Raw genomic sequence first — 15,672 nt, forward strand, 5'->3', positions numbered from 1 at the left:
TTCTGATGATGGTGAGTGGTCTTGGTTACTGTTAGTAAGATTATTAAGTTTACCTTTCGCCATCTGGTAATCTCTGGGGTTAATTGTTATCGTTGTCACTGTTGTCAAGATTGGAGCAGACTCTGTGTTCCACACACCCGAAGTCTCAAAATCCTGTGGCGGGTGTTGTGGGTAGCTGGTGGGTGTCAGCCGACCCTGTGCTCTAGCTACCAGGGTGCTGGTCAGGCCGGAAGAGGCCTGTGGCTCTACTCAGGCCGGTTTTCTGCTTCCCTAACTAATGCAGTCTCAGGTCCCGTGCTCAATTGGATTGGAGCAGAAGCTGTGTTCCACTCACCAGAAGTCTTAAGATCTTGTGGTGGGTGTTGTGGGGGTTACTGGCGAGTGTCAGCCGACCCTGCGCCCTAGCTACCCCCGTGCTGTTCTGACCGGAAGAGTCTTGTGGCCCTACTCAGGCTGGATTTCTGCCTCCCCAACCAAAGCAGTCTCAGGCCTCGTGTGATTGGACTGGAGCAGAAGCTGTGTTCCACTCACCGGAAGTCTCAAAATCCTGTGGCGGGTGTCGTGGGTAGTTGGCGAGTGTCAGCCGACCCTGTGCCCTAGCTACTCCGGTGCTGTTCTGACCGGAAGAGGCTTGTGGCCCTACTCTCGTTAGTGTTTTTTGATTCCTGTTATTTTGTTGTTTTTGTTATTGTTGTTGTTGTGGAGGATGAGGTGGTGGTGGTGGTGCTGGTGTGTGTGTGTGTTTGTGTGTGTGTGTTTCCTCACTTGATTGGTTGCTCAGGGATATTTTGTCCCTTGTCTTTCCTTGGGTATTCTTAACTTCTTTAGGTTGCTGTTTTTCCTCCTTCTTATGACTTCTGTAGGCTTGAGTTTGTAAATAGACATAGCTTAAGTTATTTATATATATATATATATATATAAGTCCTATTTCCTCATTTGTCATCATTGATAGTTTTGCTATGTTTAGTAGCCTGTGTTTATATCTCCGGTCTCTTAGAGTTTGTAGAACATTTTCCATGGCCCTTCTGGCTTTTACTATATCCATTGATGTGTCAGTTTTTATTCTAAAGATATGCTTTTATATGTTACTCTATCTTTTTCTCATGAAGGTTTTAATATTCTTTCTTTGTTTGTACATTTGATATTCAGCTTCTTGTATCTTAATAGATACCACCTTCTTTAGGTTAAAGAAAATGTCTTCTAAAATATTTTCTATGCCTTTGACCAGAGTTTCTTTCCCCTCCTATTCATATTACTTTTAGATTTAATGTGTCATCATGCCAGAGATTTTATGGATGTTTTGTGTCAGGTTATTTTCTTTAACGAATGTATTTATCTTTTATTTTGTCATCATTGGCCTGAGATACTCTCTTCCACAACTTGTATTTTGTTCCTGGCTCTTGCCACTGAAGTTGCTTTTTTTTTTCCATATTTTTATTGGGTATTTATTTCAATTACATTTCCAATGCTATCCCAAAAGTCCCCCACATGCTCTCCCACCCACTCTCTTACCCACCCACTCCCACTTCTTGGCCCTGGCGTTCCCCTGTACTGAGGCATATAAAGTTTGCACAACCAATGGGCCTCTCTTTCCACTGATGGCCAACTAGGCCATCTTCTGATTCATATGCAGCTAGAGACACGAGCTCCAGGGTGGGTACTGGTTAGTTCATTTTCTTGTTCCACCTATAGGGTTGCAGATCCCTTCAGCTCCTTGAGTACTTTCCCTGGCTCCTCCATTGGGGGCCCTGTGATCCATCCAATAGCTGACTGTGAGCATCCACCTCTGTGTTTGCCAGGCTCCAGCGGCATAGTCTCACAAGAGAGAGCCATATCTGGGTCCTTTTAGCAAAATCTTGCTAGTGTATGCAATGTTGTCAGCGTTTGGAAGCTGATTATGGGATGGATCCCCGGATATGGCAGTTTCTAGATGGTCTATCTTTTCCTCTCAGCTCCAAACTTTGTCTCTGTAACTCCTTCCATGGGTATTTTGTTCCCAATGAAGTTGCCAAATTTATCACTTTCATATTTCCCTCACTATTTTTCTTTTGTAATTATCCAAGTGAAAACTTTCATGTATCCAACAGTTTTCATTAATTTCCTTCCACTGTTGATATTTTCATAAATTTCTTTAAGGGCTTAATTAATTTCCTAGTTAAGGACTTTTAAATATTTTTTCTTGCTATTGTTGAATGTGTTCTTTCTTTCTTCTGTTTTTCCTAATTCTGTGTTTTCTTAATTCTTTCTGAGTTTTCTTAATTCTGTTGCCATCTCTAGTTCTGAGGAGACAGTGATGGCTATGTGTTGTCTTGCAGGAAATTCTTCTGCAATCCTGATAGGTGTGGCCACTAAAGGTTCCAGGAAAAATGAGTTTCTAAATTTTGGAGACAACAGTTTGGAATGAGGTAATCTAGGAATGAGGAGCTGAGGGGGTCCACTGGAGGGTGGAAAGCAGGTTGTTCCATTTTGCTCTGCTTGGTTTCCTAGGAATGGTGTCTGAGAGTAAGGATAGGGCATAGAGGATTCTGCTATATAACTGGGGATGAGACAGGGATATTGGACTAGGTGGAATGGAAGAAGAGGAAAAGATCTGCAGTTAACTTACCTGCTTCCTAAGTAGGAATAGACTATCGTTTCAAGGGAATGTGATTGGGGGATAGTACAAAGCAATAAGTTGGAGCAGAGAAGTTAGAAGGGGAAAGTATATATCATCCACGGGAGATGGGGGTATAGGAAGAAGAGAAGCTTCAGTTTGTGGACTGTTGTAATGCTAGTGATATAGCAAAGAGATTGTACTTGAAGGGAGGGAGGAAGGTATGTAGATCTGCAGTTGACTTTCCTGGTTTTAGTGGCCTGAGAGTTCTCAGGGAACATGTCCTGTTGTTTCAGGCTAACATACAACAATGACTGATGGAAAGAAATTTGGAGGGGAAAATCTATGTGGCTGCCTAGAGATGAGGGCAGAGAGAAAGGAGAACCCATAGTAGGTCTACTACATAGCTGAGTACATGATTAGAGCACTGAAATTGAAGAAGCAAAGAAAAAGGTAATGTCGTGCAGTTAGCCTACCTCCTTCCTGGGTCAGGGTGGCCTTCGGGTTCCCAGAGAGTAAAACAAACATCTTACTGCAAGGGATTTATATTTTAAGAGTTGCTTATATAGTCCTTATATTATAAATGAGGTGTAGTTTAAAATGGCAGCTGCTTTCAATTTAAACTTCCCTACACAGTGATGGTCACAAATCACTGATACTTGCTAGTCTGTGGACTAAAAAAAATGACCAAGAGATAGAAAGCTGAAAATACACCGTTTAGTGTTTACGAATAGATGATAGTGGTATCAATATAACAAAATGTTGCTATTTTTGAATATTTACAATATATATGTTTAGTGAATTGAATGTGAATTAGAAAGAATTATGACATATTTTAGTAGTATAAAATTATAGATTAATACTGAAGGACTAGTTATTTTTGTCTAAGCACTGACTTTTTTGGTATTACAAACACATATACACACATTATCATTATCAAAACTTGTGTAAAGAGAAAAAAAAAAACACTTAGTATGTAATCACTGTGCCTTTAAGAATGTTGGCCAAATTTTAAAGTACTCTTTCTGACAAGAACCAATGAAGGAGATTTCTTTAGGGAGGGAAGATGAACTCTCCTGGAAACAAAACAGAACAATGAAACATTTTCTATGCTCACAATTCCATTCTTCCTTTTCAGTGTTGAGTTTGCCCTCATACAAAGTAGCACACTGCAGCCACATTAAAATTGAGATCACAAAGCATCCTTTTCATCCCTCACTGCCAAAGCTTCTCACTAATAATAATTAGCCACTGTTGGCTTCCTGCCAGCAATTTAATAAATACTGAAACAGCTTAGCGCCTCAGCTGCATTCCTAGCTACAGCTAGGGGAAGATGGGATCCTGAATGAGATTTGCTGAATAGCGTGAGTGCACCAAAGCTACTCAGTTGGCTATTAATGAATGGCCACTCTGTATGCATATTTTATGTTGTGTGTGTAAAAATGAGTATTAATTAGGTCGCATTTAGTCTTATGAACTTTAGTTCTATATCTGACTCTCAAAACTGATAAGATAGTAACTGTGCATTTGGTAAGGACACTCTTAAATGATTTCTATTTTCCACATTATCTAGGTGTGCTTCCCTAGTTTATTTAATGATTGTTACTTTGAAGAAAAGAATAATTCTTAACATTCAGTGTCTACACAGTACAGTAAAATGGATGCTTTTGAGAAACATCGTCATTTTTTTTTTTTTTTTTTTTTTTTGGTTTTTCGAGACAGGGTTTCTCTGTATAACCCTGGCTGTCCTGGAACTCACTTTGTAAACCAGGCTGGCCTCGAACTCAGAAATCTGCCTGCCTCTGCCTCCCAAGTGCTGGGAATAAAGGCATGCGCCACCATGCCCGGCGAAAAACATCGTCATTGTTAAGATTTTATTGAATGAGTCAATTCTTCAGCATTGTTTATGATGTCTACTCAGCTGGAATTAGGGGCATTTTGAGGGTGGTGTGAAAATTTCCTGGAATGTATGATTGGGAACCTAGTGAGACTCCCTAGCAATGGAGGATACAGAGTCTAAACAAGCTATCTTCTGTACTCAGGCAACACCTTTAGTTGTAGGACTGGATTGTATTTGGTTGAGCTGTTGACTGAAGGTGCCCCATGGAAATTTGAAAACAACTCAGGATGATGGTAGGGGAGAGGGTCTCTCTCTCTGAAAATATCAGTGGGAAGTTATCATCAAGTACAGCATCAACACAGGGCATGGACCATTAGGGAGGTCAAACGGGTGCCTACATGGAGCCTCCTTCCCTACATTCTGGTCTCCTTTGAACTGGCAGGTACTCTGAAGGCTATGGATAAATAAATCTCTACCAGCACCCTAAAACCTTGATCTACAATGTGTTCTGCCTGGAAGATGTGTTAGGGTAATGGTGTCTTGGAACTTGTGGGAGAATGTCTAACCAATATCTGGTTTAAATTGAGGTCCATGTCACAAGAAGGAGCCTATGTTCTATGTGTTGGTTTAAATAAGAATTGGTCCCATAGACTCCTGTATTTGAATTCTTGGTCAATAGCCAGTGGCAGTGTTAGGAAGTATTGCCTTGGAGTAGGTGTGGCCTAGTTGGATAAAGTGTGTCACTAGGGAAACAGGCTTTGAGGTCTCAGAAGTTCAAGCCAGGCCTAAAGTCTCTCAGTCTCCTGTTTTCTGTGGATGCAGATGTAGAACTCTCAGCTCCTTCTCCAGCATCATGTTTGCCTCTGTGTCACCATAATTCTCACCATGATGATAATGGACCAAACCTACAAAACTGTAAGCCACTCATAAATTAAATGTTTTCTTTTAAGGAGTTGCCTTGATTGTGTGGTCTTTTCACAGAAATAAAAATACTCACTGAGACAGAAGTTGGCATCAAAAACTGGGTTACTTCTGTGATAGGCCTGACAATATTTTTGTTTGGAAGAATGTAAATCTTGGTACTTTGGCTTAGGAATGAAGTGAACTGCTTTAAGCATGGTTTAAAGAGCCAGACTAGTAGGCTGGTAGAAGTCAATGTTGCTTAGGGTGATTTGAACTGTGTGGTCCTAGATCATAGGTTATAGAGAAGAATTTTAGTATGTGAAAAAGAGACTGTTCTTGTGATATTTTGGTGAAGAATGTGGCTTATTTTGGCCCTTCTCAGAAAACCCTAACTCAGTCTAAAGTGAAGAAATTGGATTAATTCTATTGGAAGAAGAAATTTCAAAACTGTGTAGTATAGACTCTGTCTTATGGTTATACCAATTCACTCTTATAAAAATCTAAAATGAAAAGGAGCAAGCAGAGCAAGGTAAAATATAAAATGACAAATTTGAGAATAAAATGGACACCAGGAAATAGAATGGAGCTAATTCCTGTGTTAAAGAGATAAAGGTTTAAAGAAAAACTAGATTTTAAATAGAATAATGACCATGGTAACCCCAGGGAAAGAGCCCACTCAGGTAAGCTTCCAATTTATGAAAATGAATTAAAGAAAAGGAAAAGAGACTTAAAGTGAAAAGAAATTAAAGAAAATTTAGGAACATATGTGTTGGTTCACACCTTTAATCCTACTACTTAGAAGACAGAGTCTGGGAGTTCTGTGAATTTGAGTCCTGGTCTCAGAGCAAGTGCCAGAATATCCAAGCTTAGGCAGTGAAGATAACCATAGATAACAGAAAAACTGGTGAGGATGTATTTTAATGAGGAGGCCATGTTACAGTCTCAGCAAGCAGCAAAACATGGCAGCTTTAGTTATGTGGCTTTAGAGTCAAGAATAGAAAATTGAGGTTATGTAATCTCCATGCATGACTAAGGAAAGCCACTAAGGCCAGGTGTGTGGCATGGGTGTCTCTGAGTGGAGGTCCAGAGAGCCTAATGTTTGAAGCTGTAATGTTGAGGCTTGGATTGAATTGGAAATCTTAAGATGTTGGAGGTCCCAGAGCCCTGAGTTACCTCTGGAGGAAAGCGGCTAACAGGGAGTAGAACCAGGGGAAGAGAGAGACGATTTAGTAGTCATGAAAGATGAAAGGGGTTGGAGATCTGAAGACCATTTTGACATCAGACATGGAGAATGCAGAGTTTGGAGTTTCCCCAGCTGGTTTTAGGGCTTGTTTGGGTTCAGGCTTTCTTCACAGTTTTCCCTTTTAGAATGGTAATGTATATCTTGTGCCATTATATGTTATAAGTATGCTATCTGCTTTCATTTTGATTTTACAAGGGATTAAATTAAAAAGTTGCATGAAAGTCAGAGAAGACTTTGAACTTTAGACTTCTAAGCAAATTTGAGAGTGATATAGATTATGGGACTTTTGCAGTTGGACTGAATACATTTCTTTCTGCATGTTAGTGTAGCTACAAGTCTACAGGGGCCAGGAGTAGAATGTGGTAGCTTGAGTAGGAATGGTTTCCATAAAATCCTGTATTTCCATACTTAGCTCATAGGGAGTGGTACTATTAGGAGACATGGCCGTGTTGGAGTAGGTGTGGCCTTGTTGGAGAAAGTGTGTTCACATGGAGGCAGGCTTTGGGCCTTCTATACTCAGGCTGTGCTATGTGTGACTAATAGTCTTCATCTGAAGATATCTTGATACTTGCAGATCAAGGTGTAGGACACTTAGCTCCTCTAGAACCATGACTGCTTATATGCTGTCATATCCTTTCTAGCCAGGATAATTGGGCTATTGTCTCTTGAAGTATTGTTGTTTCCTGAAGGAAATGGAAGAAGGATAAACCCGGGGGAAAGAAAAGGTCAAGAAGGAGAAGCTGGGAAGAGGGGAGGTAAAACTGTGGTCAGGATGTATTATATGAGAAAAGAATCTATCTTCAATAAAATAAATAAAAATAAAAATGTGTACAAAGCATATAACTTAATGTCTTGATAAGTGTGGATCTTATTACACATGTTTAAAGAAATATTGCACGCATAAAACTATAGAATTTCTTTTCAAAGTTTCAAATTGGTTCTGAAAAGGGACATTTTTATGTATGAAAAAAAAAAACTTAATTGTTTTCTCTTCATACTCCTTAGATCAGGGTGGAATGATTTAGTTGATTTCCAAAAAGTAAATAAATGAAGAAATAGACTTTGCAGATTATAGGTTTTTTTTTCCCAAAGTGCCTGTGTGTGTGTGTGTGTGTGTGTGTGTGTGTGTGTGTGTGTGTGTGTGTGTATTCATCCATTCACTCTGTATTCTGGTGAAGCAAACCAGAAGTAATAGTATACTTAAAATCAGTAAATAAATAGATCTGGTTTAATCAAAGGTTGGATTATTATGGAACATCAAACTGGTGGTACAAGCCAAAGTGTTTATGTTGTCTCTGACCCTTGTTTCTTATTTATATATGCTGAATGATCTCTAAGAAATCAAAATTCTTTATCCAGACTCCCACTCCAACTAGAAACAAATATTAGCAACTATTGTATGGAAACCATGAACACATGACATATATTTGAAAGTATCTTAGTAAGTCCATTGCATAGGGTTCTATGTTTTCATATCTAGAAATAAAATAAAATAAAATAAAATAAAACTTTGTCCATCAAATTAGTGGGTTTATTCCAGCTTCTGATTTAGTTTACGACTAAGAATCATGGGTTAGATGAACTAATTTACTCTTTGAATTTACTTAGAAAATCATTTCACAGACTACCTGAAAAACTGAAAATTTCATTTGAAGTCATATTTTCACTGTACAAGTCTTGCAAATCCCTAAGTTCTCCTTGAATTATAAGTTATGCATGAATTTTATTAATGTATTCTTATCTAAACAGTAGAATGGAGATAAATAATTAATTTGGATCTTGAGCAAGAATAAACACAACACAATTATTAATTCAGAACATTTATTGCAAGAGCTGAATAATTGTAAATAACGTAGAACTGGCAAAGCAGTAACAAGGATATTTGTTTAGATATTTATTTTGTCAAAGTCATCAAACACCCCTCACAAACCGACAAAAATGACTTCAATAAGCAATGCACCCCTACCCATTATTTTCCATTATACTGTGGAAAAATGTGAACTGCTATTTACAAAGTAACTTTATTTTTGGTAAGAACAAATTAACTATCGGATTAGCGATTTTTTTAAACTTTTTTCTTTTTTTTTTTTTAACTTTTAAGTTGATGGTGAACCGTGGCGTTAATATAACTTTCACTCCTTTCAATAAAGACATTTTGTTGCATGCTATTTATTTGTTTAAATCATCTGTCATGCCTTAACAAAAAACCTCCTAAGAATGTTCAAATTTGGATTTGTTTGCACGTGCAACTGAGATCTTATTAACATTATCTGTCACTCCCTTGGTTTGACCCAAGTGACAAAATGCTGGTACCTGCCAGGCATTGACCAACTATGATAACAAACAGTTAAACAGCAATAATTAGAGATTTATCCCTTTATTTTCCCCAACTACCTACCTGGAGAATGTTCTGTTACATCATGAAGGCACAACACATTAAATATTTTGTGGCTATGGTCTAATAACACTTGTGTTACAACAACAGTATTGTATATGAGGATCAACACAAACTCTGTCATTTCAACAAAGTTGGAGACACACATTTGCCCAATTGAAACTATTTTTGAGTAATGATTTTTTCTTCAATATATACTTATTTTAATACATCAGTTTTGAAAGAGTAACAAGTACAGAATATTATATCACATTTGATAGATAACACTTCCCATCACTTTCTCACTTAATGGTACTAATTAAGTCATTTTTAATTTTGCCTACTTTGAAAATAAGGATGTCAAAAAGAGGTTCTGAATTTCCAAGAGTTTGCAGAAGCATTTGTCTGCTGCTATTGTTGTTTGAAGTTTTCATATTTTCTTTTGTCTTTATATTTTTTACAGAGTTCTAACATTCTAAGTTATCATAGAAGAAGCAAAATCTCAGAACCATTTTAAAACACAAATATTTAAGATTCTTTGAACAATGTGTGCCAAGACAAACTACTAACGCGGAAACACCTCACCGAAAGAAACAACAAAAATAAGAAGAAAGAGGGCAATAGAGAAAAGGAAAGAAGCAACCATCAACACAGAATTATGCTACAACATTTGTAGGTGAGTGCTATAAGTACACAAAATTGTTAATAATAGCTTGCTTCTATTTACAAATACTTTAACACTGATTGACGTACAAGTGTCCACTAACGGTGTTAACAGCACAATAGGTTTAATGCTTATCTTTTAAAGTTTTGTTTGAAGTATAATGTCAAGTATAGAGGTCCCAGCATAAATCAAAGACAAAAAGAGCACAAATTTCTAACTGGATATGTTTTGTCAGTCACTCTAATCCGTGGAACTTTCTTACTCTCCAAATGCATATTCTATTGTTCATAGCAGCAGTCCAGGGTCAAAAGAAAATGCAGTAATAAAAATAAATTGCACAATGGAGAGATCTCTGGAGAGTTTAATCAATTCTAGTAAAGAACATCATCACATGGCTAGTAGAACTATTTTCTCTCTTATGCTGCAAAGCATTGTATCCTCCATCGTGCTAACACAAAGTTATGAGTATTCCCTACGATAAGGGGCATAGTTGTAGCGATCTATCGAATACATAAAGCTCCAACGCACAGTATTAGCATGTCTATTTAGAGTAAAGGTATTAGGTCCCATACAGCTTCATCTTAAAGTTGGTGCTCCTTAGGACTCTCAATCGTGCCTCCTGCTTGCTTATAGGACTTCAGATTTGCCAGAGGAATGTCCGCCATGTGGCCGCCATTGTTGAAATGGCCTTCATTGGAGCCATACTGCTTACGGTCATTGAATTGGTTCCTGTTGGTGTCTTCTTTCCACGCTCTTGTCAGGGTGTGCCCATTCACAAGCTTGTCTTTCTTGATCCATTCTTTCTGGGGTGCAAAGGTTGACAGAGGAGATTTAGGGTGTTGGTATGGACCCAAGCCAGGAGGCATCCAGCAATTATCAGAGTGACCCAAAACCAGACACTCTTGAGTGCACATCTCTGTAGCTTCAGCTAAACCTCGGGGACCCAGAGGGCCATCTGTAGAGGACAAGAGATAGAGAAAAGAAGAAATTGGTTAAAATTCTCCTTCAAAATATTTCAGAGTGAAAAATAGAGTGGTGATTTTATCTTTGCCTGAAATAAACCATTCAGACATATTAGACTCCAAGGCTTTTTGTTGTTTGTTTGTTTGTTTTGAGATAAATACAGAGAACACAGCAGCAAATACATTCATTGTTACCAATTTAAAAATGTGTTTTATATTCTTTCACCCTTCTCCTGTATATCCAAATGCATAGAATGACAAAAAGACACATACGGATAAACAGAGAGATCTGATCTTGATTAATCGTATGGCATATGAATCATTACTGATTTATATATTAAAATTTATTGAGATATGCTAAAATTTATAAGAAAGTATGAAAAACAGATATTGTTGATTAGAATATGTAAATTATACAATGCACAGAAACAAATATCAAATACAGTATTTGAAAAACAGTGCCAAAAATGCAGGATGCTAGAAATAGTTACATGGATACAGTTTCTTTTACATTGTGACTACTATTTTATTTATGTGAAGTCAAATGAAAAAATAAATTTTAAATACTTTTTAATAGAACTAAATGTTTGTTTCCATAGCCTTTTTGACTAAATATAAGACAGCCACAACTAATCACTTGTAATCATTCTAAAACATGAGTAAATATAAGCATAATGGCACATTAACTGATGACAGAGTTTGGCCTTTAGTTCCTTATCTAGTTTCTAGATGTATAACAAATATAATCAAAAATGAGTTTGATACTGTAATAAAGTTTTATAATTTCAGCTACACTAGCCTCAAAATGTTTGAGCCTAGTATTTGCAATAGAGTCAGACCACACATGTAAATAAGTAGGAAAGAGAATAAACAAACGCAGAACAAAGACAAGCATTCAAACAAGAACTTTGAGGCTAAATTGCTAATGGAATTACATAAATCATAATATTCAAGGGGAAATTTTATCATTATATCTTTTTACTTTTTATCAGAAATTGTAATAAAGCATATACTTTGACTTGTATTTTAAAAGTAGATTCTTAATTATTAAAAAGGGGGAGGAATCACAACCAATAATGAAAAATAGGGGTCAAATATTTCAGGAACAAGATAGTCTTTGTGTGTTTGTGTGTTTGTATGTGTGTGTGTGTGCATGTGTGTGTGTTTAACTGGTGAATTTTTCATTCTATGGTCAAGAGATAAATTAACTTTTGAAAAGTAGGAATCAATTTTTGGAAAGAGGATAAACAGACAGGCAATACTTAGGTATGAAACATTTTGAAAGTAGAGAGTCAACTTAGCCTGATGATAACTCTTGCAATCACCACAAATGGCAGATAGAAACAAGAAATTAAGGAGTTAAAGCTTAGCCTGGGCTATAGGATAAAAATGTGCTAAGAGTGAAATCAGAAACTAAACAGGAGAATAAAAACAGGGATCACTAAGAATAAAGATTAAAACATATTTGTGTGATGCCTAGACAGCAATTAAACAAGACAATAACTATAAATATTTGCTAAATTTATTTTAACACTGTTGTGTGTGTTTTGTTTTTTTTTTTTTTTTTTAATGTCCAGCATTTGGACTACCTTCGTGCTCTTCTGATTACCTTTCACATGTGATAGATTACTTGCTGAAATGGTAGCACCTGATGGTAAGAATTAGGTTAGCAAGTCACAAGACACATCACTGAACAAGTTGGAAATAGGAGGTAGACACCATGGATGATAGCATTATTTCAAACAAACATACGTTTGGTCATATTTCCAGATTTAAAAATCTGTTCTGAGAATAACCATCAAATTTGTTCCCATACGACCTGTGTTCTCATCTCTTCAAAAGAAAACAATTTTATTGTGGTTAAACAGACATTCATTAAACCATTTCTCTCTCTGAAATCTCCCCTGATTACTCACTTCTTTGGATATTTAATTTCAATTTCTCGATATCACTTTTTTTCCTCTCTCTCTAACCTAGCTACACTTTCAAAGTTCAAACTAATTTCTCACTTTTATGTTGGCTGTGGTATGCTTAGTGACTCTATATCCACAGAGCTAACACATTTTACTCAAACCAAAGCCTGCTTCTTGCAATAGGATCATGAGCCTACAGCTGCCTTTTGCCTGGCCTGTTTTCATTTAATTACTGGCTCCTTCAAGGGTCATTTCTGTTCCACATTCCCCAAGCAAATTCTCCAGGACCTCAGTGATCCGTCTGTAATAGGTACCTTGAAAGTTCCACACATCCTTGGTTTTAGTGACTAGCAAAATTTCAGACCACACTTTGTGTGTTTTTTTATTAATGTCTTGGGAAGAGGGTTTGTACATATATGACATTGAATTCTTGTTTTGTCCCAACCCACTGAAATATCCACTGGTGGGAAGGAAAAAAAAAACATGGCAGTACAGTTTTCAGCTTCCCTTGCAATGCTCAGCAATTAGCAGCAGTTCATAGTGATGATCTATGAACAATGCTAATTGTTAATTAAAATTTTATGAGGTTGAAAATGTTCTGAGAATTATTAAAGATATCCTTCGCTTAAAGGCAGACCTTAAGTAATTAGGATAAAAGATGCTGATTCCACAAACCTCTCACCAAAAGCACCCCAACAGCAGCCTTTGCCTTAGCAATACTCTGTGACAGCTAATAAATGAATTATTTAACTTCTGTTAAATGTAGTCACTCCTTCTGGAGATCAATGGAGATAAACTAGTGAATCACAAGTTTGATGTGTAACATATCTCGGAGCCAGCAGAGCAAACTTTAACCTTTACTTTTACAGTTTCATTAATTGGATAAATTTTTCTTTTCTTGAAGTTACCTCAGAAATGTCAATAGAATTAAGTTTTCATTGAACCCTTAAGAGGAAAGCATACACGTTTATTTTTAAATTTGCCTTATTCAATACACTGTGTCTATAATTATACGTGAAACTTAAGTTTGACACATTGATTCACTTTTACAGAGTACAGTGATTTTTCTCTTAGAATCAATGGTTATTATTCTGTAGAAATCTGCTGAACACTAGCTACACAAGGCACTGTGAAAGGTACCCGCATTAGAGCAGTTAAATAGCAAATATCATCAGCAACCTCACAGAGGAGCGTCCATCTACCCTGGGTGTAATTGACTTTAGAGCTGTCTTCTGAAAGGTTAGAAAACAATGCCATTGTGAAAGAAAGGAGAACAGTTAATGGATTAAGGGATAGACATCTCTTTACAGAGTACCAGGGTGACTTTTAATTGTCATTATATAGTTTCCCTAAGATCCCGGGAGTTCTTAAAGTTAACTGATTAAGACATTTTGAACTATTTTCTTTTTTATATTATGCAATCCTTAGCTTTCAAAACAGTGATACTTTTCACTAAATAATATAAATTGTTCTTCAGGAACGTTATCAAGCATGGGACCTCCTTATAAATGAACTTGAAGGACCTGATAAAGATTATCAATTCAACTGTAGAACTTTTGTAGTTTCTTCAGTATCTCTGAAGTTAAAGATATGTTATGAAGCCAGACACATTACTTAGAGAGATGTTAGGCAGATTTTTTATTTTTGCTATAGCTCTCATAAAGAAGGATCTAGACTGAGACACATAAAGAGTTAACCTGGTATCAGGGTACCAAGGGCTACCGCTCCTTGAGTGATATGTGTGGATAGTTAGATGACTTTAGCTAAGCTACATTATGGAGCTTGCACTGGCCTGGACCTCACTTCACAGACAAGGACAATGCTGCCTTCAAACATGTGAGGGATTCTTCTCTGTCTGCCTCCTAAGTGCAGTGATGAACGATGTATACTAACACATCAACGAAGAAGAAACCCGGGCTGATTTTGATCCAGGATTTGATCCCCCAGTCTCCTCTTTAGCATTTGTCTTCTGGTGTGCCAGGGCTGGCCATCCATTGACCTGTACTCAATTATTTTGCTTAGGGTTTACTACTATTAACCCACTGGAGAAAATCTACATTTTTTTGTTCTGCTTTCTCCCCTTCATCATTCTTCCTATAATAAAGTTTCAGGAAAAGAAGTACTCTGAGCCCTTTATTTTCAGTTCATTTTAGTGTCTGTAGAAGACAGTACAACAACATTTAATAGTTTTTTTTTTTTAGCTTATTTTTGCCCTCAGGTTCTTTCTTTTTCTTTCCTTATAAAATGTTTGCTTGTAATCCATGTAGAAAAGCAAATGATTTATCTTTTTATAGATTAATGTGAATATATTTTTTATAGTTTGTACAAGTTGGAAGTAAGCTGAAAGACATGTCAGAAGTATATTCCCTTGATAGATTTTATACATCCTCTATTATATTCTTTATTCTTGTGTTTATATTTTTGGGGGGAGGGTTACTGTAAAAATCATCATGGCTAATTTGCTTACAATCTAATATTTGTAAAAATAAATAACGTGCAAAAGAACTGGCATCAGAACTGTGGGTAACATTGACCCTTGGGCAAATTCCTATTCCACCCTTTGTACTTCACCCAGTGTTCCTCTACACCAGAGCTGTACTTACAAAGAATGTCACATGGGGCATATGAGTTATTACTGCGCTCTGATATAAATCATGCTACAAAAATCTGCACCTTGGTGTCACTGCAACTCAGATTTTATGTGGAAAAGTACAACACGGCAACCAGATGAACAGGTAAAAGCAGGAGATGACATTAGAAAATTTGAGTAATAATTTCCTGCCATATCTAAGGATCCAGTCAATAATAGGAAAAAGGTGTTCTTTATGATTGTTTATATTTTCTGGCTGGAAAGATTAGTCAGTTGGCTACAGTTTGCTGTACGAGAGCTTGAATTCAGTCTCCAGAAGCTATGTATAATAGCTGTATGAGATAATCTATGCTTGTGATCCCAATAGTGAGTAAGCAGAAACACATGGATGTTTGGGGAGTTGGAGGGATGGCCAGCATAGCCGAAAGGTCAAGCTCTCAGACACATAGAGACTCTGTCTCAGAAATCGTGAACAGTGACTGCAACTCAGGATTGACCTCTGGCTTCTATATGCATATGTATGTGCACACACATAAACGCAAACATATACCTTCACATACACCTATACATACAAAATACAACAATACGTT

The 15,672-nt window shown here is 37.0% G+C and overlaps 1 protein-coding gene across 4 annotated transcripts in view; it reads right to left on the reverse strand.

The window, feature by feature from the left end:
* Positions 1 to 8,383: 8,383 nt before the first annotated feature.
* Positions 8,384 to 15,672, reverse strand: part of Pcdh9 (protocadherin 9) — an 865,561-nt gene continuing 858,272 nt past the window's right edge. For all 4 annotated transcript variants that reach the window (XM_021181288.2, XM_021181286.2, XM_021181287.2 and 1 more), the window contains one exon: positions 8,384 to 10,572. In XM_021181288.2, the coding sequence (XP_021036947.1) occupies positions 10,199 to 10,572 (374 nt within the window). In that variant the 3' untranslated portion in view covers positions 8,384 to 10,198. The remainder of the gene's footprint in view (positions 10,573 to 15,672) is intronic.

The sequence above is a fragment of the Mus caroli genome, unplaced genomic scaffold (assembly GCF_978045245.1).
Source record: "Mus caroli unplaced genomic scaffold, Mus_caroli_1 scaffold_12, whole genome shotgun sequence".
Lineage (NCBI taxonomy): Eukaryota > Metazoa > Chordata > Mammalia > Rodentia > Muridae > Mus > Mus caroli.